The sequence below is a fragment of the Ornithorhynchus anatinus genome, chromosome 21 (genome assembly GCF_004115215.2).
Source record: "Ornithorhynchus anatinus isolate Pmale09 chromosome 21, mOrnAna1.pri.v4, whole genome shotgun sequence".
Lineage (NCBI taxonomy): Eukaryota > Metazoa > Chordata > Mammalia > Monotremata > Ornithorhynchidae > Ornithorhynchus > Ornithorhynchus anatinus.
The window spans coordinates 16,097,230-16,121,122 of NC_041748.1; the positions used below are offsets into that span (position 1 = coordinate 16,097,230).

The window sequence follows — 23,893 nt, forward strand, 5'->3', positions numbered from 1 at the left end:
TTGGAGCCAGTCACTTAACTTCTCTGTGCCTCAGTTCCCTCATCTGTAAAATAGGGATTAAAACTGTGAGCCCCACGTGGGACAACCTGATAACTTTATATAATAATAATAATGTTGGTATTTGTTAAGCACTTACTATGTGCAGAGCACTGTTCTAAGCGCTGGGGTAGATACAGGGTCATCAGGTTGTCCCACATGAGGCTCACAGTTAATCCCCATTTTACAGATGAGGGAACTGAGGCACTGAGAAGTTAAGTGACTTGCCCACTGTCACACAACTGACAAGTGACAGAGCCGGGAGTCAAACCCATGACCTCTGACTCCAAAGCCCAGGCTCTTTCCACTGAGCCACGCTGCTTCCCGTGGCTGCTTATATCTGTCCCAGTGCTTAGAACAGAGTTCGGCACATAGTAGGTGCTTAAAAGCCACAATCATTATCATCACTATTTTACAACTGCCTCTTCTGTAAAATGGCAAACACTTTCTGCTCCCTCCTGTTTACACTCTGAGCCTAACGTGGCACAAGGACTGTGCCCAACCTGCTTAACTCGTATCGACCCCAGCGCTTAGAAGAGCGTTTGACACAGAGTAAACACTTCACAAAAACCACTTTTTTAAAAAAGCACAAAGGTTCTACAAAAAGGAGGATAACAGGGTCTTAGCTTTCTACAAAAACTTCTTCTCACTCTAATCCCACATCTCTTCCTCTCCTTAGGGAGGTCACCCTCTAGCCGGTCAGCTCTTTGTGGGCGGGCGACGTGTCTATTGTTGCAGGGTCCTCTCCCACGTGCTAGTGCAGCACTCTGCACACCGTTAAGCGCTCGCTAAATACGTCCGAATTATTAATAATTATGGTATTTGTTAAGCACTTACTATGTGCAGAGCACTGTTCTAAGCGCTGGGGTAGATACAGGGTAATCACATTGTCCCCTGTGGGGCTCACATTTTTTAATCCCCATTTTTACAGACGAGGTAACTGAAGCACAGAGAAGTTAAGTGACTTGCCCAGCAGACAAGTGGCAGAGCCGGGATTAGAACCGACTACCTCTGACTCCCAAGCCCGTGATTATTGTTCATCTTGCCCTGCCGTCGGTTTGTTCCTGGCTCCTAGGTGACTCTGGTGGAGGTTTTTCATGGCCATTCAGATGGACTCTCTCAGAGCCACTGAGATGGTGGAAAACCCCTGAAGCCTACAAGGAATTTGGGTGGAAAGCCAGCGCCCCATTGTCTCCAAATTCTGCCAACTTCCCACAAGCTCCACTGGCCTGACTTTGAATTTTACTTCTTCGCCTATCCTTGCTTCGACAGTGACTCTCCCCCGCCTTCAAAGCCTGACTGAACCTGCAGGAATCCCCCCCAGATAACGGGACCAGATAATAATAATAATAATGTTGGTGTTTGTTCAGCGCTTACTACGTGCAGAGCACTGTTCTAAGCGCTAAACAGGGAAATCAGGTTGTCCCACATGAAGCTCACAGTCTTCATCCCCATTTTACAGAGAAGTGAAGTGACTTGCCCACAGTCACCCAACTGACAAGTGGCAGAGCCAGGATTCAAACCCATGATCTCTGACTCCCAAGCCCGGGCTCTTTCCACTGAGCCACGCTGCTTCTCTACTAATAATGTTGGTATTTGTTAAAGCGCTTACTACGTGCAGAGCACTGTCCTAAGCGCTAAACAGGGAAATCAGGTGGTCCCACATGAGGCTCACAGTCTTCACCCCGAAGAGGTGACTGAGGCCCAGAGAAGCGAAGTGACTCGCCCACAGTCACCCGGGTGGCCGAGCCGGGATTCGAACCCATGATCTCCGACTCCAAGCCCGGGCTCTTTCCCCTGAGCCCCGCTGCTTCTCTAGCTGGGATTGGGGCCCTTCACCTACTCGTTCGTTCATTCAGTCGTATTTACTGAGCACTTACTTACTGTGTACGGAGCACGACAGAACAATCGAGGGACCCAGTCCCTGCCCTCAACGGGTGCAGATCCCCGTCCAACTAGATCGCTGGCTCTAGGTGTGGGCCGTCAACGCGGCCGCTGATTCTGTGCTACCGCGCTCTCCCAAGCGCTCGGTGCTCCGCAAGTAGTAAGCGCTCAAGAAATAGCATCGACCGAGTGACGGAGAGTGACTCAAAGACAGATCTCGACGCCGTTCTTTATTTTTTCCGCCGCCCCGGCTGCAAGGTCCGGGGTCCCCTCTGCCGGCCCAGCGCGCCGGGCTCCGGGGAGAGGGACCGGCGTCCCGGGCTGCTCTGCAGAGCGGCCTCGCCCGGCCCGGCGGGCGGATGGAGGGACGGTCACCCGGCAAACGTGGCGGGCAAGTCCCTGAACCGACGGTTGCCCCGACCGGGCCCCTCGGAAGCCAGGACGGTGGCGAGCGGGGCCGCCCGGTCAGGTCCCGGCCCCCGGGCCCGGCCCGGCGGGTGGGTCCCCGTCCGGGGGCAGGAGCGGCGAGCCCTCCAGCACTCGGGTCAGCCAGAGGTCGGCCTCGGTCTCCTCCCGGAGGAAGCACCAGAGCAGCAGCCCCATGACGGACAGGCTGAGGGGCAGCACCTGCCACAGGGGCCGCCGGGCGTCGCTCCCCAGGGACTGGGCCACCGTCCAGCGGCGCGGGCTGCCTTTGCTGGACGAGAAGTGGATGGGCCGGTCGGGGTCGGCGGGCCGGTCGGGCCGGTCGGGGCCGGCGGGCCGGTCGGGGGCGGCGGGCCGGGCTTCCGACGTCCGGCCCGGGTGGAGGCTCCGCGGGCTCGGCGCCGGGGGCCGCGGGCGGCCGGTCCTGAGGGGCAGAGAGGGCGGGGAGCGTCAGGACGGACGGGCCCGGGGGCCGGTCACACGCAGACGGAGGCAGCGGGAGGGGCAGGGGGGAGGAAGAGAGAGAGGGAAGGAGGGAGAGGGGCAGGGGGTGGCCAAGGAAGGAGGGAGAGGGGAGAGGGGTGGCCAGGGGAGAGGGGTGGCCAGGGGAGAGGGGTGGCCAGGGGAGAGGGGTGGCGAGGGGAGAGGGGAGGCCAGGGGAGAGGGGTGGCCAGGGGAGAGGGGTGGCCAGGGGAGAGGGGAGGCCAGGGGAGAGGGGAGAGGGGAGAGGGAGAGGGGAGAGGGGAGAGGGGAGAGGGGAGAGGGGAGAGGGGAGAGGGGAGAGGGGAGAGGGGAGAGGGGAGAGGGGCGGCCATGGCTCACCCGGCCGCCCTCCTCCACAGGGCCCAGATCATGGCCGCCTCTCCTCCCCTGAGGCGGGCACGCTGACGTCACTTCCGCCGCGCACGCAGCGCAGCCCCGCCTCTCTCTCCTCCTCCGCGCGCCCGAGAGGCGGCGCGCGCAGCCGGGAGTGACGTCACTCCTGCTCCTCCGGCTCCGCCCTGCAGGGGGCGCGGCTCGTGCCCCCGGGCAGTCACGTGCTTCACCTCTGGGCGGATTCGAACCCACGACCTCCACACCCCCCGGGCCCGCGCTCTAGCCACCGAGGACCCACCGCGTGCCCTGCCCCGAAGCGGGTGCGGAGCGCTGAACTAAGTACCCACTGGGTGCAGAATCCTGGCCTGGTGGGTAGAGCCCAGGCCTGGGAGTCAGGAGGTCATGGGTTCTAATCCCGACCCCGCCACCTGTTGCTGTATGACCTTGGGCAAGTCAACCTCACTTCTCTGGGCCTCTGTTCCCTCTTCTGGAAAATGGTTATTGAGACTGAGAACCCCACGTGGGACAGGCACTGTGACCACTCCGATTTGCTTGTATCCATCCCGGTTCTTAGTACAGCGTACAGCACAGAGCTTAACAAATACCATAATTATTATTATTATTCCCTCCCTCATTCCCAAAACACTTTTTTTTACATAGCCATTAAATAGTACATTCCAAGCGCTCAATAAATATGATTGAATGAATGAGTTATTTATATTATTGTCAGTCTCCCCCTCTAGACTGTAAGCTTGTTTTGGGCAGGGAGTGTGTCTACCAACACTTTGTTTATTATTATTATTATTAATAGTAATAACTATAATGGAATTTAAGTGCTTACTATGTGCCAGGAACTGTACTAAGCGCTGGGGTAGATACAAGATAATCAGGTTGGACACAGTCCCTGGTCCACATAGGGCTCACAGTCTTAATCTCCATTTTACAAATTAGGTAACCGAGGCCCAGAGAAGTTAACTGACTTGCCCACCCCACAGCAGCCAAGCGGTGGAGGCAGGATTAGAACCCAGGTCCTTCTGACTCCCGGGCCTGTGCTCTAGCCACTAGGTCACACTGCTTCTCCTCTTCTATTATTGCATTTTGTATTCTAGCCTCCCAGGGGCTGTTCTCCATCCTACTTAGACTGTTTGCCCCACGTGGGACAGGGACTCTTTCCGACGTCATGTACCCCAGAGCTGAGTACAGTGTCTGGCACAGAGTAAGTGCTAAGTATTTTCAAAGTAAACCTCACAGACTCTGTGTTGGATTCAGAAAGGTAGGTCAGAGACAGTTTATTTCTACTAGCGCCAAAGAGCACGGGCTTAGGAGTCAGAAGTTATGGGTTCTAATCCCCGCTCCGTCACCTGTCAGCTGTGTGACTTTAGGCAAGTCACTTCACTTCTCTGGGCCTCAGTTCCCTCATCTGTAAAATGGGGATTAAGACTGTGAGCCTCATGTGGGACAACCTGATTACCTTGTATCTACCCCAGCGCTTAGAACAGTGCTCAGCACATAGTAAGTGCTTAACAAATACCAACATTATTATTATTAGGAAGCGGAGGCTGACAAAGTTTCCCCTGATAGTCAAAAATCAGCTACGCCGTACAGAGCTTCTTTACATAGTTAGCACAGCATCCCGCCTGTCTCCTTGTTCTGTTTTCCTGTCTGTCTCCCCCATTTCTAGACTGTGAGCCCGTTGTTGGGTAGGGATTGTCTCTACCTGTGTCCGAACTGTACTTTCCAAACGCTTAGGACAGTGCTCTGCACCCGGTAAGCGCTCAATAAATACTACTGAATGAGGGAGTGAATCCGAGCGAAGAGCACAATAAGGGATACAGATTTTAAGATGAGCAGCGGTAAATTCGGCCTTGCCTTGTTCTCCTAGAGGTCTAGCGAGCAGATACCACTCCCTGCCTCTGAGCTCATAATAATAATAATAATAATGAAGGTATTCATTAAGCGCTTCCTATGTGCAAAGCACTGTTCCAAGCGCTGGGGAGGATATGAGGTGATAGGGTTGTCCCACGTGGGGCTCACAGTCTTAATCCCCATTTTCCAGATGAGGGAACTGAGGCCCAGAGAAGTGAAGTGATTTGCTCCAGATCACATAGCAGGCAAGGGGAGGAGCCGGGATTAGAACCCATGACCTTCTGACACCCAGGCCCGGGCTCTGTCCATTCTGCCATGCTGCTTCTTGTTAAGAGACAGTCAAGTCGGCCTAGAGGCTAAGCAGCTCTGAGAGGATGGGCAGAGAGAGAGAGAAGGGGGCAAATGCAAGATGCTGACCACTGTACTTTCACAATCCACAATGATAACAATAATAACGATAATTCTAACGGTTAGCAGAATAGCCATGTGGTCTAGGGGAAAGAGCCCTGGCCTGAGAGTCAGGGACCTGGGTTCTAATCCCGGCTCCGCCATTTGTCTGCTGTGTGAACTTGGACAAGTCAGCTCACTTCTCTGGGCTTCAGTTACCTCATCTATAAAATGGGGATTAAATCTCACTCCCTCGTACTTAGTTATGGTACATTTTAAGCGCGTACTATCTGCCAAGCACTGTTTGTGTTTAAACTATGAGTCTCATGTGGAAAAAGGATTGGATCCAACCTGATTAAACTGAATAATAATAATAATAATAATAATGCTGGTATTTGTTAAGCGCTTACTTTGTGCCAAGCACTGTTCTAAGCGTTGGGGTAGATACAAGGTAATCAGGTTGTCCCACGTGGGGCTCACAGTCTTCATCCCCATTTTCCAGATGAGGGAACTGAGGCCCAGAGAAGTGAAGTGACTTGCCCAAAGGCACACAGCTGATAAGCGGCGGAGCTGGCACACGACCTCTGACTCCCAAGCCCGGGTTCTTGCCACTAGGCGGTATTTCAGGAGTCTGACCAGGTTGAGGAGGATCAGTAACTCAATCAAATAGTCCCCAACACATCAATAAATCACTCATTGGTATTGAGTGCTAAGTACGTGCTGAGCACTGTACTAAGCACTGGAGGCAGTACAACAGAATTAGCAGACATGTTCCCTGCCCATAATGAGTTTACAGACATTAATATGAATGAAGAAGTAATTTATAATGGGGGTGAGACAAATAGATGTCCAAAGGCCACAGATCCAAGCTCATAGACAACAAAGAAAAGAGAGGGAGCCGGGGGAAAAGAGGGCTTAATCAGGGAAGGCCTCTTGGAGGAAGCATGACCTTAATAAGGCTTCGAAGGTGGAGAGAAGTTCCAGGCTCATGAAAAAGGGGTCGGGGGTGAGATAGAGGAGATCAGGGCGTGGCGAGTAAGCTGGCTCTAGAGGAGAGGAGTGTGAAGGCTGGGCTGGACTAGGAGATCGGTGAGATGAGCTAGGAGGGGGCCAGCTCTGCCCACAGAGAGCGGAGGTGGCAGGCGGCACTTGTGTGCTTAACAGCGGGTGTAATTTATTGGAGCGCCACTTGAGGACTGACATATTGGAGCCATCGATTTCTCCCCGGGGCCGATCAATAAGAGGTGCGAGGGCAGGAAGGGGGTCCCTCCCAGCCGCAGGGGCTGGGCCCGCAGCTCTCCGAGCCGCTGATAAGGCTGGCCCGGAGGCTGAGCCGCGATTTTATTGGAAATTCCATGGATAAGAGGCGACCCATATGCTGGGACATATGCTCGGTTGCCCGCCATCCCGCCCCGTCGGGGGACTTGACCGCCGGCTGGGGAGGGTGACCGTGAGGGAGCAGAGCGCGGCAGGCTTCCCTCCTCTCTGCCCTACCGGAGCCGTAGGAGCCAGTTTGTGCCGGTTTGCTGATTTTGTTAAAGCCTATCATTTGGGGACCACTGGGAGACCCTCAAGGGACAGGGACCGTGTCTAATAGTATGGCCTAGCGGTAAGAGCCCGGGCTTGGGAGTCAGAGGTCGTGAGTTCTAATCCCAGCTCAGCCACTTGTCTCCTGGGTGACCTTGAGCAAGTCGCTTCACTTCTCTGTGACCTCATCTGAAAAATGGGGAGTATGAGCCTCAAGTGGGATAGGGACTGGGTCCCACCTGAATCCCTTGTATCTACTCCAGTGCCTAGAACAGTGCTTGGCACATAGAAAGTGGTTAACAAATACCATAATTGTTCTTATTATTATCTACTCTTTCCCAGGTCTTGTATAGTGTTCTGCACACTGTCACCACAGAAGGGAGTTGAAGAAAAGGAAAAGGGGGCCTAATCAGGGAAGGCCTCTTAGAGGAGATGTGCCTTCAGTAGGGCTTTGAAAGTGGGCACAGTAATTGTCGGATATTCATTCAATCAGTCGTATTTATTGAGCTCTGACTGTGTGTTGTGTTACTCCGTGGGATATGAAGAGGGAGGAGGTTCCAGGCCAGAGGCAGGAAGTGGGCGAGAAGTCGGCGGCGAGATGGATGAGATCGAGATACGGCGAGAAGGTTGGCATTAGAGGAGCGAAGTGCGCGGGCTGGGTTGGAGTAGGAGAGGAGTGAGGTGAGAGAGGAGGGGGCGAGGGGATTTACAGTGCTTTCAATTCTATGGTAAGGTTCTATTTGATACGGAGGTGGATGGGCAATCACTGGAGTTTTTTGAGGAGTGGCGTGGCATGTCCTTTCCTAAATGCTTGGTACAGTGCTCTGTACACAGTAAGTGCTTAATAAATATGATTGAATGAATGAATGTCCTGAACGTTTTTGTAGAAAGATGATCCGGGCAGCAGAGTGAAGTACGGACTGGAGTTGGGAGAGACAGGAGGCTGGGACCTCAGCAAGGAGAAATCAAAGCGGGAGAGGATAAATGATTTTATTAACGTGGTAGTAGTTTGGATGGAGAGGAAAGGGTGGATTTTAGCGATGTTGGGAAGGTGGGACCGACAGGATTTAGTGATGGATTGACTATGTGGGTTGAATGAGAGTAAGGAGTCAAGGATAATGGCAAGGTTATGGGCTTGGGAGACAGAAAGGACAGTCATGCTGTCTACTGTGATGGGAAAGTCAGGGGGAAGGACAGGGTTTGTGTGGGAAGATTAGGAGCTCTATTTTTGACATGTCAGGTTGGAGGCGACAGCAGGACAGCCAGGTAGAGTTTCCAGGAGGAAATGTGAGGCTGAGATTGTGGTTAAGAATGAATGGACAGAGAGATGAGAGGAGAACCAGGAACGCGTCAGTGAAGGCGAGGTGGGATGATGATGTTTGCCGGAGAAGGGGGTGGTGGATGGTGTCACAGGCAGCTGAAATTAAGCCAGGGTAGAGGCCATTGGATTTAGAAAGAAGGAAATCGCTGGTAATCTTTGAGATGGAGGTTTCTGTAGAAAGAGTGAAGGGAACAGAAGCTAGATTGGAGGGGGCCAAGGGGAGAATTGGAGGAGAGGAACTTGAGACAGCAGATGTAGGCAACTCGCTCAAGGAGTTTGGAGAGAAATGGTAGGAGGGAGTTGGGGCGATAACTGGAGGTAGTCATGGGGTCGAGGGAAGGCTTTTTTTTTTGAATAGGGGAGACATGGGCTTGTTTGAAAGCTGTGGGGAAGAAGCCTTTGGAGAGAGAACATTTGAAGATGACAGGAAGGGAAGAATGGGGATAGGAGTGTGGGCCTCATGTGGGACAGGGACTGCATCCAGCCTGATTGACTGGTATCTAGCCCAGAGCTTAGAACAGTGCCCGCAACATCGTAAGCGCTTAACAAGCTATTGATGCCTGTCTCCTTGTTTCGTTTCGCTGTCTGTTTCCCACTTCTAGACTGTGAGCCCGTTGTTGGGTAAGGACTGTCTCTATCTGTTGCCGAATTGTACTTTCCGAGCGCTTAGTACAGTGCTCTGCACACAATAAGTGCTCAATAAATACGATTGAATGAATGAATGAATGAATGAATGAATGAATGAATGGAAAGAAAGGAGGCAGGAGTTCTGATAAGGCGGAATTTTGAGAGAAGACAGGGAATCGCTCCTGGAGATACTTCTGGGATAAATGGGAGAGGTGAAGAAGGGCCAGGAAGGGAGAGGGACTGGGAAAGAGCAGGGGAGATTTTAGATTTTATGCCTGAGAGTGTCAATTTTCTCAACAAAGTAGGTGGCCAGGTCAGTAGGGGCAAGGGGCGGGGAAGGGGCAATAAGGATGGAGAAATCATGTTGCCAGGCAGGGGAGAGGGCAGCCTATGCCTATTACCACCTACGACCGCCTCTGATGGCCCTCAGCCACCCGCCTCTTCCCCCTAGGCTGGATTTCTCCTCCCGTTTCCACCCGTTTGGTCCTGAGAGCCTTGGGGTCAGACGAGGGAAGGGACGGGACGTGGAGGCGGCAGGTAGGAGGAGAAGAACCCGGATGAGGGGAAGAGTCGGCTCTGACCGGTGAAGAGTCCGGTGTGGCTGTGGCAGTTGCCATGGTTACCGTTGCCGGGGCTTCTGCGGCCGCTGCCGCCCTTAACCTTGGCATTGGGCTCCACTGCTCTCTCTCATTCGACCCACACATTCAATCCATCGCTACAAGCCATCAGTTCGACCTTCACACCCCCGCAAAAATCCGCCCTTTCCTCTCCAACCAAACTGCTACCACGTTACTAGGGTCGTTTATCCTAGCCCACCTCCATTAGTCTGTCAGCCTCCTTGCTGACCCCCCGGCCTCCTGCTTCTCTCCAGTCCCCACTTCGCTCCACTACCCGGATCGTTTTTCTACAGAAACATTCAGGACACGTTTCCCCCTCCTCGATAAACTCCAGGTGTTGCCTGGCCACCTCCGCATCAGACAGAAACTCCTCACCATTGGCTTCAAAGCAATAACCCCGTTGCCCCCCTCCTACCTCACCTCGCTACTCTCCTATTCCATTCTAGCCCTCAGGCTTTGCCCCTCTAATGCCAACCTTCTCACTGTACTTTGATCTTGTCTACCTCGCCACCAACCTCTCGCCCACGACCCACCTCTGGCCTGGAACGCCCTCCCCCTTCATACTGACAATGACTCTCCCCTCCTTCAAAACCTTTTTGAAGGCCCATCTCCTCCCAGAGGCCCACCCTGATTAAGCCCTCTATGCCTTTTCTCCTGCTCCCTTCTACATCGCCCTGACTTGCTCCCTTTATTCATCCCCCATCCCAACCCCACAGCGCTTATATACACATCTATAATTTCATTTATTGATATTAATGCCCATTTCCCCTGTACACCGCAAGCTCACTGTGGGCAGGGAATGCGTCTGTTGTATTGTTATATTAATAATTATGGTATTTGCTAAGTGCTTCCTATGTGCCAGGCACTGCCCTAAGCAATGGGGTGGATATGGTCAAGTTGGACACAGTCCCTGTCCCACGTGGGGCTCACAGTCTCAATCCCCATTTTACAGACGAGGGAACTGAGGCATGGAGAATTAGTGACTTACCGAAGGTCACGCAGCAGACAAGTGGCGGAGAGGGGATTAGACCCCATGCTCAGCACATAGTAAGCGCTCAATGAAGACCGAATTGTACATTCCAAGCGCTTAGCACAGTGCTCTGCATATAGTAAGCACTCAATACATACTATTGAAGGAGTGAATGAGGCCCCGGCACCCACACTTAAAGTTCAGCAGGGGGCACTCGGGCAGCGCCGTCTCCCATCCGTCCGGCCAGAATTCCTGGAATTCTCCACCCCATTTCCTCTCTCCCCTAGCTTGCCTGTACCTAGAACTTGCAGCCACAGAAGTGGGAGTGGAACAACTCTTGGTGCCAGGCCTGAGCAAGAGCTGCCAGCTGTAGCTGCAGATTGGGACTCCCAAATTCTGGGAGTGGTTCCTGGAAGCAGAACAGGGCCGCTCATCCTATGTGGGGCTCACAATCTCAATCCCCATTTTACAGATGAGGGAAGTGAGACCCAGAGAAATGAAGTATCTGTTGCCGACTTGTTCATTCCAAGCGCTTAGTACAGTGCTCTGCATATAGTAAGCGCTCAATAAATACTATTGAATGAATGAATGAATGAATGAATTGATCTGCCCGAGGTCCCACAGCAGACAAGTGGTAGAGCTGGAATTGGAACCCATGACCTTCTGAGGAGGGCGCAAACCTCTCCTCTCCCTTAATAATAAAAATCGTATTAAGCACTTGCTGTGTGTCAAGCACTGTTCTAAATGCTGGGGTAGATACAAGTAATCAGGTCTAGGGCTGACAGTCTAAGTAGGAAAGAGAACGGGTATTGAATCCCCATATTGCAGTTGAGGAAACTGAGACAGAGAAGTTAAGTGACTTGCCCAAGGTCACACTATAGGCAAATGGTGGAACCGGGCTGAGGACCCAGGTCCTCTGACTCCCAGGCCTGGGCTCTTTCCGTTGGGCCACACTGCTTCTCCCTCCTTCTCTACCTGTTCCCTCCCTCTCTTCTCATTTCTTTTTGCCCAAATCGGGAAAGAATTTCAGTTCGATTCTAACCGACTGGCGGTTTACAATCTTGCAACACTAGTTAACAGCTATGAAATATAGGCTCAGGTTTCTCCCAAGCCCTCAGAAGTAGAGCCTTGGGGAAGCCCTCTCCCCCTCCACAGGGCATCCACGCCTGTGGGAAAGAGCCCGGGCTTGGGAGTCAGAGGTTGTGGCTTCTAATCCCGGCTCTGCCATTGATCAGCTGTGTGACTTTGGGCAAGTCACTTGACTTCTCTGGGCCTCAGTTCCCTCATCCGTAAAATGATCTGCTTGTATCCACCCCAACGCTTAGTACAGTGCCTGGCACATAGTTAAACGCTTAACAAATACCATAATAATAATCCTGAGCAAGTTTCAGAAGGATCAGGAGTTAAGAGGCAAGACTACAAACACCAACACATTTGACAGCCTCAAGAGTACGCCCGAGGTGACCATGCCTTGTGGTCACCTTGGCTTTTTTAGTCACCCATGTACCCGAAGAACCATCTCCGTCTTGGCCTTGGCCTTTTTCGCCGCATGTACCCATAGAGGAAAAACCAAGAGTGACATAATGAAAATAATAATAATTGCGGTATTTGTTAAGCACTCCCTATGGGCTAAGCACTGTCCTAAGTTTCGGGATAGACACGACTTAATCAAGTTCCACTTGGGGCTAATGGTCTAAGTAGAAGGGAGAGCAGATATCGAGTCTCCATTTGCAGGGGTGGGAAAGTGAAGCATAGACAATAATGCTAATAATAATAATGACAGTTTTTGTTAAGCACTTACTAAGGTAATGGGGTTGTCCCAGGTGGGGCTCACAGTCTTCATCCCCATTTTACAGAGGTAACTGAGACACAGAGAAATTCAGTGACTTGCCTAAAGTCACACAGCTGATACGTGGCAGAGCCGAGATTAGACCCCACGACCTCTGACTCCTAAGCCCGGGCTCTTTCCACTGAGCCACGCTGCTTCTTGGGACAAGGGAGGCGACTCGCCCAAGGTACGAGGCAGAGTCAGTATTAGAACCCAGGTTCACTGACTCCCCGGCCTGTGCTCTTTCTGCTAAACCACAGCATCTTCTTCAGGTATGGGGGCAACCTTTAGAGCGTGAAGGTTTGCATTTCTATCTTACTCATGGAGTGATCTCCTCCCACAGAGCATTTTAAGATGCTCAGAGAAAAGGCATTAACCAAAGGTGCTTCATCGTTTTGGCAGCCCAAATTTGGGGCATGTCAATGAAAGGAAACATTTTGGAGCTTCTTAAAAAAATGAAAATTTGCAAGTCACAATGCAAATTTTGTCAGGAAATGGCTGCAACAAGTGGTAGCAGTTTGGAAGAAGAGGAAAGGGCGGATTTTAGCAATATTGTGACGGTGGAATCGATGGGATTTAGTGATGGTTTGGATATTCGGATGACTGCTAGCCTGTGGCACTGAGCCGGATTGCCAGCCTGGTCCTCCCTGAGCCCGCAGCGGAATAGAGAGCCTCCGAGAGGGTCTGGGAAGGCCACCAGGCTGGGTTGCTCTGCCCCACTGGCTCTGGACTCTCCAGCCCCTCCCCGCTCGTCTCCCCGGCCCCTCCTGGCCCCGGTGGAAGGGGTGTCCCAGCGTGTCACGGGGCAGCTGGGCAGGTGACGCTCACAGGGTGGGTCAGGGACATCGGTTGTCCTGGTTTTGCCCCCCCGGTTCATTCACTCCCCATCCCACCCCTCATCGCTCCATCTCCGGGCGAATATCACATTCTCATGAATCCTGGACAGAAATGGAGGGAACAGGAGGGTCGGGGGGGCAGAGGGAGCGAGGTGGGGTAATAATAATAACAATGATACTAGAGGTGCCACTTGTCTGCAGGTGACCTTGGGCAAGTCACTTTACTTCTCTGTGCTTCAGGTTACTTCATCTGTTAAATGGGGATTGAGACTGTGAACCCCACATGGAACAGGGACTGGGTCCTACTCAATTTGCTTGTATCCACCCCGGTGCTTAGTACAGGGCCTGGCACGTAGTAAGCACTTAACAAATACCATTATCATTATTATTATTATTACTCCCTCCATCCTGGGCTCACAGAATGGACAGGGCTGGGTCCAAACTAATAACCTTGTATCTACCCTAGAAGCAGCGTGGCTCAGTGGAAAGAGCCCAGGCTTGGGAATCAGAGGTCATGGGTTCTAATCCCACCTCTGCCACTTATCAGCTATGTGACTTGGGGCCAGTCACTTAACTCCCTCCTAATTTGTAAAATGGAGATGGAGACTGTGAGCCCTCCTTAGGTCGTATTAGTATTATAGTATCAAAGTTGTTGTTGTCTTACGCCGTCGAGTTGTCTCCAACCCATAGCGATGCCACGGACCCGTGTCTCCCAGAACGCCCCACCTTCATCTGCCATCGTTCTCACAGTGGATCCAGAGAGTTTTCTTGGGAAAGATCCAGAAGTGGTGGACCATCGCCGCCTCCTGCGCAGTTCAGATTGAGCCTCTGCCCTCGACTCTCTCCCGGGGTTGCCACTGCCCGGCAAGGGTGAATTCTGACTTGTAGCAGATGGCCCGCCACTCACTAGCCACTGGCCAAGCTAGGAATTGAATGGATGGGTCCCTGCTTGACTCTCCCTCCCGTAGTTGTGACTGGTAGAGGACTGGACACTCTCCAGGTACGGCCCGGAGAGGTGAGTATCGAAGTGGTAGGTATTTCAGGCAAGAAAACTTTATTTTGCGACAAATGATATCTTTCCCAACAGCTCACAGCGATAGTGACAATACGAAGAACACACACCTTACAGTTCATCGGAACCACATTCATAGACTGTGAACCCCTCAAAGAAATACTGATACTAATAATAATATTAAATGGTACTCGTTAAGTGCTTACTATGTGCCAAGCACTGTTCTAAACAGTGGGGTAGATTCAAGTTAATCAGGTTGGACACAGACCCTGTGAGCCCCATAAGGGGCTCACGCTCTCATCCCCATTTTGCAGATGAGGTAAATGAGGCACAGAGAAGTTAAGTGACTTGCCCAAGATCACACAGCAGATGGGTGGTGGAGCCGGGATTAGAACCGAAGTCCTAAAGAGAGGGTCTGTGTCTAATGTATGTTCTATGTGAGAAGCAGCGTGGCTTAGTGGAAAGACCCCGGGCTTGGGAGCCAGAGGTTGTGGGTTCTAATCCCAGCTCCGCTGCTTGTCAGCTGTGTGACCCTGGGCAAGTCGCTTCACTGGGCCTCAGTTCCCTCATTTTTAAAATGGGGATTGAGACCGTGAGCCCCAGGTGGGACACCCTGATGACCTTGTATCTACCCCAGGACTTAGAACACTCCGTGGCACACAGTAATCGCTTAACAAGTATAATTATTACTAATTATTATTATTACGGGAGGGGTCCACCGGAGGTCGGGGGACCCTCCTCAGTTGGGGCCCCCGCCCCAGGGCCAGAGGCACCCCGAGTCCTGAAACGCAGAGAGCCTCCACAGCCGGTCCTCCCTCTCCCCCCCCCGCCAGCACCCTGACTCTGTTTGCCTTGCCAGCTCTAGATAAGCATTATGTCCTTTAGAGGACGCCTACTCCAGGAGTCAAAATAGCATGAAATTTAATTTTCTGCCTATTTGACAAAGCCCGATTCAGCCTCCAATCAGCGGCGGCGATAAGGGCCCTCGGGAGGAGAGGCCGAGGCCGGGCGGCAGCTGGGCCCCGGCCTTTAATAGGTGAGTCGCCGAGAAAGGCACTCCACGGTCTCCCGGCAAGGGGGTCATTAAGGTGAGCGCTATCTTCCGCCCCCGCCTGTTTCCCATTCTCCCGTTTCCCCCGTTGCTGGGTGCTAAAGCAAACTCCGGCTCTGTTTGCCCAGCCTTTGCCACAACACGGCCACCAAATATTTGTCCGCTGGCCGGCCTATAAAGGCCGGGCCGCGGGCCGAGGCTGGAGGAGGGAGAGCCGGGGCCCGGACGACGGTGAGGAGGGAAGGTAAGGTCTGACCGGCCCACACCGGACCCCCGGCACCGTCCTGGCCAGCCGGGGGCCTGGGTGGGGGGCTTCCTCGGCTGGGTGGGAGGGGCTGGGGGTGCTCTCTCAGGTTTCGTCTCACGCAACCGCCCCCCACATCCCCACCCCAGTGCTTAGCTCAGTGCCTGGCACATAGGAAGCGCTTAACAAACACCATTATTATTATTCCCCTACCTGGGAAGCCCAGGCATCACTTGAGGTTCTCACCCCAACGCTTAGTGCGGTGCTTGGCATGCAGCGAGGGGGAACAACAAATAATAATAATAATGATGATGGCATCTGTTAAGCCTTTACTACGTGCGAAGCAGTGTTCTAAGCGTTGGAGGATACAAGGTGATGAGATTGTCCCACGTGGGGCTCCTGGTCTTCATCCCCCTTTTACAGATGAGGGAAGGGAGAAGTGAAGTGACTTGCCCAAAGTCACCCAGCCGAAGAGCGGTGGAGTGGGAATGAGAACCCATGACCTCTGACTCCCAAGCCTGGGCTCTTTCCACCGAGCTACGCTGCTTCTCTAAAATGCTGTTTCTATTCTGAGCGGGGGAGGCGGGGGGGCCCGAACAGTGCACCCCTGGAGGAAGGGAGTCGGGGGATGTCATCTGTCTGTTGTATGCCCTTGGGCAAGTCACTTGACTTCTTTGTGCCTCAGTTCCCTCATCTGTAAAATGAGGGAACTGTGAGTCCCATATGGGACAGGGATTGTGTCTGACCCAATGAGCCTGTATCTATCCCAGCACTTAGTACAGTGCCTGGCACATAGTAAGTGCTTAATAAATAGCACTATAGAGAAGCAGCATGGCTCAGTGGAAAGAGCATGGGCTTTGGAGTCAGAGGTCATAGGTTCGAATCTCAGCTCCGCCACTTGTCAGCTGTGTGACTGTGGGCAAGTCACTTAACTTCTCTGGGCCTCAGTTACCTCATCTGTAAAATGGGGATTAAGACTGTGAGCCCCATGTGGGACAACCTGATTCCCCTATGTTTACCCCAGCGCTTAGAACAGTGCTCTGCACATAGTAAGCGCTTAACAAATACCAACATTATTATTATTATTATTATTATTATTATTCTTACTCCGGCTCAAGGCTCTGGGGGTTCACTTTACCCCCAGCCGCTCTGCAGCGTGGCTTAGTGGCTAGGGCCCAGGCCTGGGGGTCAGAAGGATCTGGGTTCTAATCCCGGCTCTGCCACGTGTCTGCTGTGTGACCCTGGGCAAGTCACTTCACTTATCTGTGCTTTGGTTAACTCATCTGCAAAATGGGGATTAAGAGTGTGAGCCCTCGGTGGGTCAGGGACTGTATCCGACCAGATCAACTTGTATCTGAAAACAATGCTTAAAACAGTGCTTGGCATATAGTAAGCACTTAACAAGAATAATAATAGTAATAATAGCTCACCCTCTCCTCAAATGCAGCACCCTGGGGGCTCCTCTCCCTCCACTCCAGAGGCAGGGGGTTCACTAGGTGACCTTTTGAGGCTCCTTCTGAATCTTAAGGTTCCATGAATTGGACGGACCCAAAGCACAACCATCCTGGATTCCTAAGGAAGAGTCAGGGGTGGTGGATGGTCCATGCTGGGTCACTGGGGGAGAGTCAGGGATGGAGAGGGGAGAGTCGGGGGGTTGGATGGTCCATCCTGGGTCACTGGAGGGAGAGTCGGGGTGGAGAGGGGAGAGTCAGGGATGGAAAGGGGAAAGTCAAGGGTGTGGAATGAGCTGTGCTGGGTCCCCGGAGGAGAGACAGAGGTGGAGAAGGGAGAGTCAGGGATGTGGGATGGCATGGCCCGGGATGGGGTTTCCCTGCTGGCAGCCCTCCCCGGGGTGGGCAGGTGTCAGACCACCTCTGTTTGACCTGGGGCCCAGTGCTTAGAACGGTGCCTGGTACGAAGTAAGAGCTTAACAAATATTGTAATTACTATTAATCCCAATAACTCCGAGGCCATAAAACCATTCCCATCCCTGGGATGGAGGGCGTGAGGGGGGTTGGGGGACGAAGGGACGGTTCTGCCGCTGGCTGGGGGGAGGCCGGCTCCTTCTGGCTGCGCCGGAGGGCAGGCGGAGAAACGTTTTGGGGTGTTTGGTCCCCGCCGGCGCCCCCGGGCCTGGGGCCCTGGTCTACGGCCCTGTGAACGCTTGCATTAATCCAACCTGGCCACCAGCTCACATACAAACACACCCCTCACCCTCACCCCGCTCACATGCACACACACAAACACCTCACCTCTTCCATCCACGTACACCTTCAGCCCCATCCCCAACCGTCACACACACAGACACTTCACCACTGTCCCTTCCATCTCCACACCCCTCACCCCCATCCTCCACCCGTGACAAACACATAAACACACCCATGGGAAGCAGTGGGGAGTAGCGGCTAGAGCCCGGACCTGGGAGTCAGAAGGTCGTGGGTTCTAATCGTGGCTCTGCCGCTTGTCTGCTGGGTGACCTCGGGCAAATCCCTTCACTTCTCTGGGCCTCAGTTCCCTCATCTGTGAAATGGGGATTGAGACTGTGAGCCCCATATGGGATAGGGACCGTGTCCAACCCAATTTGCTTGTATCCACCCCAGCGCTTAGTACAGTCCGTGGCACATAGTAAGCGCTTAATACCACAATTATTATGTCACCTCCATCTCTTCCATTCACACACCTCTTCAACCCACCACACACACACATATCCCTCACTGCTACCACTACCACCCTCCTACCCCTCAACCCCATCTCCCCCATTCAGGATTCACATCCCCTCCCAAGTCCCCTACCCTATTCACAAACACACACATGCACTCAAAGTCACAGCCCCCGACCCATGACACTCATCCACCCACCCCCTCCCCAACTCCACCCCTTAGAAAGACCTTCCTCCCCTATGCCTTGATGGTGAAGAGGTGGTCCCTAGCAGCCGAGTTGCCTGTTGTGGTAATTGGGGCGTGGGGGGAGCTCTCGAAGGGCCAAGGGGACTGGGCGGAATCCAACCCCCTCCACCACCGAGCACGTGAGATATCCGGCTTTGAAACAAAGCCCCTCCTTGGTCCCGAGAGCAGCCCGTCTCCAGCCCAGGCTGCTCCCGGCCCCACTGATCCACAAATCTCCGTTTTCTCCCCGGTTTCCCTCTGCAGTCCGACGTCTCTGCCCCCACCGGCCACACCCGGTCCCCCGGCCTCGGGCCCCGGGCCCCGGGCCGGCTGCCATGGCGGCCGGAGTGCTCAGAAACCCAGCCGACTTCTGGTTCCCCGCTCCCTTCTACCAACCCTTCCTGCACTGCACAGAGACAGACTTGGCAGACACCACGGAAGAGGAGGAAGAGGAGGAGGAAGAGGACGAGGAGGGGGAGAATGAGGAAGATGGGGAGGAGGAGGAGGAGGAGCTGGAAGGAGGCCGCGGCCTCGGCGGCGAGAACCCGGGGGAGACGTGGTCACCTGGCGGGGCCGAGGTGACCCTGCGGTTGCTCAGGTTCTCGGAGTTCATCAGCGGCGACATCCAGAGATATTTCGGCCGGAAGAGCGGAGGAGAGGCCCTGGACGCCGGCTGTGGGTCTCAGGGTGGATGCCTGGTCCGCCTGGCTGGGGCGGAGCTAGACTCCACGCCCCTAGTGCCCACCGCCCCCGGGAGGGCCTGCCACGGGGAGGATCCCCCCGCCCGCCTGCCACCCCGGGCTCCGAGGCCCGGGGATGGCCCGGGGCGGCTGGGCCCTCTGGCGGACCTGTTCGAGTTCGGGCTGGGCTGCTCCGGCCCGCCCGATGGCTCGGCTGGCCCCAACGGTGGCCGCCGGCTGAGGCTGGAGCGAAAGTACGGCCGCATCCGGCCCATGCGCAAGCGGGAGCTGCCTGCCTCGTTCTGGACTGAGCCGGCCCCGGCCCCAGCCCCCGGCGCCCTGGGCCTGCCCCATGCCGACCCGCCCGACTTCAGCGACCTGCTGGCCACCTGGACATCCGATTCCGGCCACGAGCTGTCGGGGGGCAACACGCGGGAGCCAGGCAGACCGGCCGGAGAGGCGGATCAGGTCAACGCTGCCTGAGAGGGCTTGGGCCGCTCCTCCAGGGCCTACTGGGCCCAGCAGGGGCGGCAACAGGGTGGTCGTTTCTGGGCCGAGGGCAGGCTCCTCCCTTGGTCCCACCCGGGTCGGGCCACCCGGCAGAACCCTCCGACCACCTACTGCGACGGGTCCAGTCCCAGGGGTGGGAGTCCCCCGGGGGGGCTCGGAGGCGAAAGAGGAAGGACAGCCCTGCTGATTGATGAGCAAACACTATCTGTTGACTCCCCAGATTAAGTGCCAGGGAATCCTGCTTCCTCCTGATGCCCGGGCAGGGTTTGAAGGGCACGTGGCTGCAGGGAGGAAGAGCGGGGACCCGGGGTGGGGACGGGGGAGCTCCATAAAGCAGATCCAGTGGTCAGGTCTCCATCCTTCACTGCCGGGGTACGAGGCCCTGAGAGGCCCCAGCTGCTGCCCCGGGGCTGGGCCCAGAGACGACGGGGGACAGAGGGAGTCGGCCAGCCTCCAGCGGGACTCTGAGGACGGTGGAGCGTGAAGCACAAACCACCCCGACCCTCGGTCCAGCGCCGAGGGGTCCCGGGCCCAGGGAAGGTAGGAGGGGCCCCGGCCCCAGGCCCCAGCGGCCCCATTAATAAAGGTCCGTGGGTCCCTGGTGATGGGCTGTTTTGAGTCATTTTCCCTGGCTGTGGGCCTCGCCCCAGCGGTGAGCCATGGACTCTTCCCTTCAGCCAGACCCCAGCTTCTGGGGGATGGAGGTGAGGGTCCCTGATCAGCCTCTGCTGGGGAGCAAGGTGCTCCAGCACCCCCCCAGTCCCCTTGGCCTGCACAGGCTGAGTCCTTCCTGGCTCCGACCTACTGAGGTCATCCCTCTGACCCCTTGTGTCCCCCCCACCCCCCCAAACACAAGAACACATGCACACATCTGGAGGGGACTAGAACACACAGGTGTGTTCTAGGAGAAGCAGTGTGGCTTAGTGGGAAGAGCACGGGCTTGGGAGTCAGAGGATCTGGGTTCTAATCCCAGCTCTACCGCTCGTCTGCTGTGAGACCTTGGGGAAGTCACTTCACTTCTCCGTGTCTCAGTTTCCTCATCTGTAAAATGGGGATTAAGACTGTGAGCCCGCTTTGGGCCAGGGACTGTGTCCAACCCGAATGGCTTGTATTCCCCCCACAGTGCTTAGTACAGTGCCTGGCACCTAGTAATAACAATGATAGTAATAACTGTGGAATTTGTTAAGCACTTACTCTGGGCCAAGAACTGTACTAAGTGCTTGAAGTGGATCTAAGCAAAATCGGGTTGGACACAGGCTCTCATCCCATGTGGGGCTCACACTCTCAATCCTCATTTTACAGATGAGGTAACTGAGGCACAGAGTAGTGAAGTGACTCGCCCAAGGTCGCAAAAAGTGGGAGAGGCAGGATTAGAACACATACATAGTAAGCGCACAATAAATACTACTGAATGAATGACTTTCTAACTCCCAAGTCCGTGCAGTGTTTAACAAATACCAGTTATTGTTATTATTAGGTGCCACACAACAATCCTGGACCACTGGGCTCCCCACATCATTACAGCTGACTTCCTGGGGGAGGGGGTCTCATTCCAAGCCAAGCTCCAGGGCCCGACTCCCCAAAAAGGAAGAGGCTCAGCATCACTCGGATTATCTTGTACCTACCCCACTGCTTAGTGCAGTGCTCGGCACACAGGAAGCGCAAAGCGAATCCCACAATTATCGTTATTATTATTGCTCTTGGTGGGCCCTGGCCTGGGCCAGAGCACACTTTATTTCTGGAGGAGGGCACTTGGCCTGACTCTTGAGGACTGGCTCCGGGCCGCCAGCTGGCCCTCTGGTTCCGGGCCGGTCCTGGCAGCGAGGAGACCGAAACGCTGCCGCTCTCCGCGTCCCTCTGGCCAAGCGCTGTGTCAGAATCTCTGCTTCGACCACCTGGCCCAGAACCCAGACCAGTTAGCCAGCTCCCCCCTCTTCCCACCCTGCCAGTAGCTGGCGGGGAGGAGGGAGACGGAGGCATGGAGCGGGATGCTGGGACTGGGGATTTCTGGGGAATTAGGGTCTAGGTCTTGTCCTTTTCTACCTTTCCTTTAGTCTCTGCAGCTAGGTCGACTTGCAGAGCCAGGACCATGTGTCTGAACACTTGAAACCCTGGGGATGGGGCCTCGTTAGGACACCGGGGGCATCGGGTGCCAGCAGGCCTTGGCAGTGACCCAGGGTCCTGGTCTGGGCACCGTGGCCTTGGCATGGACTCTGGGTCCTGGTCTGGGCACCCGAGAACTCAGGGGCCTGGTGGTCCTCTATTTCCCAGCCTCCAGTTCCTCAGGACCCTGGTTCCTCCGACCACCCTGAACTCAGAGGCCTGGGGTCCGGGAGACCCCAGCTTCCCCAGGGCGATGGTTCTCAGAGCAGGGAGACCTTCCGGCACCCCGGAACGGGAGGAGGCCAGGAGTCTGCGCCCCAGGGATTGGGGGAAGGCACCTCGCTGGCTCTGGGCTACCCCTGATACCTGGCGGCCTGCAGACGCCCCATCCGTTTATCTCAGAGGTCGCCGCGGTCGTCGCCGTCGTGGTCGTCGCGTTCGCCGCCGCCTCCGGCCAGACTCCTTGATAAAGCAGCCCTGCATTTTTCTGCTGCCCAGGGTCAGAGGGCTGGGAGCAGGGTGGGGGTCTTGGGTCCACAGCTTCAGGACGTCCTCCCAAGGAAGAGCTAACTCCTCCATCCGCTGAGGAGAAAATGGGGGACTAATGAGGTCCAGCACCCAGTCCAGTGCTCTGCACACAGTAACCGCTCAAGAAATACCAGTGATTGATTGGGCCCGGGCTGGGGGAGAGGGGAGACGCCTCGGAGGAAGAGATGATGACAGACAGGAGACAGAGGAGGATGGGGGTGGGAGGGGCAAGGAAGGGATGGGGAGACAGGGTCTGGGTGGAGGACTTGATGGATTAAGGAAAAGAATGCCAAGAAAAAACAAGAAGTGGCCAAGATTAGGAAGAAAACTAAACAAAGCCATTAATCTTTCCTAGGTAAACCTCTCCTCCCCACCTGAAGGCTTTTTATCTGGAAGAAAATGGCCTTTTGCAGGATAAGAGGGCTGAGGTTCTGACAGACAGCTAAACTCTCACTAATGGCCGTAGTCAGGCCTGCCCCTGACTGTGGGGGCCGTTTTCTCTGACCCCCAAACTGGGGTCACCTGCCTGAGGCACCCCACCCAACCCCCAACACATCCACACATCCACGGTGGGAGGATTGGTTTGTCTGTGGCTCAAGCCAGTTGACCCAAACCTCAAATGAGGTTGGGACTGTGGTAGCGGACACATCCCTTACCCACAACTAATTTACAGTTTCAGCCTGCTTTAATAATAGTAATAATGATAATTGTGGTATTTGTTAAATGGTTACTATGTACTAGGCACTGTACTAAGCACTGGGGTGGATGCAAATTGAGTTGGACACAGTCCCCCAGCCTTCATTCATTCAGTTGTATTTACTGAGCACTTACTGTTGTACAGAACAGTGTACTAAGCACTTGGGAGAGTATAATACGACAATAAACAGATACGTCCCTGCCCAAGGGCTTAGATGTACACCCCCTTGATTCTATTTATCTTGATAATGTTGTATTTTTGTTTTGTTGTGTTTCGCTCTGCTGTCCGTCTCCCTCGTTTAGACTGTGAGTCTGTCACTGGGCAGGGATGGCCTTTATCCATTGCCGAATTATATATGCCAAGCACTTAGTACAGTGCTCTGCACATACTAAGTACTCAATAAATACCACTGAATGAATGAATGGGGGGAGAGAGACATTACGATAAATAAATTATAGATACCGACAGAAGTGTCTCACATGAGGCTCACACTCTTAATCCCCACTTTAAAGACGCCGGAAATGAGGCACCGGGAAGTGAAGTGACTTACCTGAGGTCACAAAGGAGGCAAGTGGTAGAGCCGGAATTAGAACCCAGGTCCTACAGATTCCCAGGCCCTGGCTCTATGCATTGGGCCATGCTGCTTAATCGATCGATGGTACTTTAAATATTCAATCCCCTTATCCCTACGATAACAGTAAGAGTGGTGTTATTTTATTAGGCGCTAAGCGCTTGGATAGGTACGGGATAAGATTGACCACAGTTTCCCCCTGACACGGGGCTCACAGTCTGAGGGGGAGAGAACAGTTCACTGAATCTCCGATTTATGAGGTGAGGAAACCGAGGTGATGAAAAATGAAGCGACTCGCCCAAGGTCACACAGCAGACACGTGATGGAGCTGTGTTTTGAACCCAGGTTTCCTGACTCGCTGTCTCATGCTAGGCCGTGCTTTCTCCAACACCAAGGCCCCAATGAAACAGTGAAAGTGGGTCTCCGCCGACAGTCTGGACCGGGAGAACAAACACAGCCAGCACCAGCTGC

General features: G+C 54.3%; 2 protein-coding genes across 2 annotated transcripts; one reads left to right on the top strand and one right to left on the bottom strand.

Moving 5' to 3' along the window:
• Positions 1–2,131: 2,131 nt before the first annotated feature.
• Positions 2,132–3,275, bottom strand: C21H16orf91 (chromosome 21 C16orf91 homolog). The gene is made up of 2 exons (XM_029049226.2): positions 3,169–3,275; positions 2,132–2,770 (listed from the first exon to the last, which is right to left on the bottom strand). The coding sequence occupies exons 1-2, from the start codon at positions 3,198–3,200 to the stop codon at positions 2,386–2,388; spliced, it is 417 nt and encodes a 138-aa protein (XP_028905059.1). The 5' UTR covers positions 3,201–3,275; the 3' UTR covers positions 2,132–2,385.
• Positions 3,276–18,601: 15,326 nt separating this feature from the next.
• On the top strand, positions 18,602–20,318 carry PERCC1 (proline and glutamate rich with coiled coil 1). The gene has a single exon (XM_029049293.2). The coding sequence runs from the start codon at positions 18,669–18,671 to the stop codon at positions 19,494–19,496; it is 828 nt and encodes a 275-aa protein (XP_028905126.1). The 5' UTR covers positions 18,602–18,668; the 3' UTR covers positions 19,497–20,318.
• Positions 20,319–23,893: the final 3,575 nt, after the last annotated feature.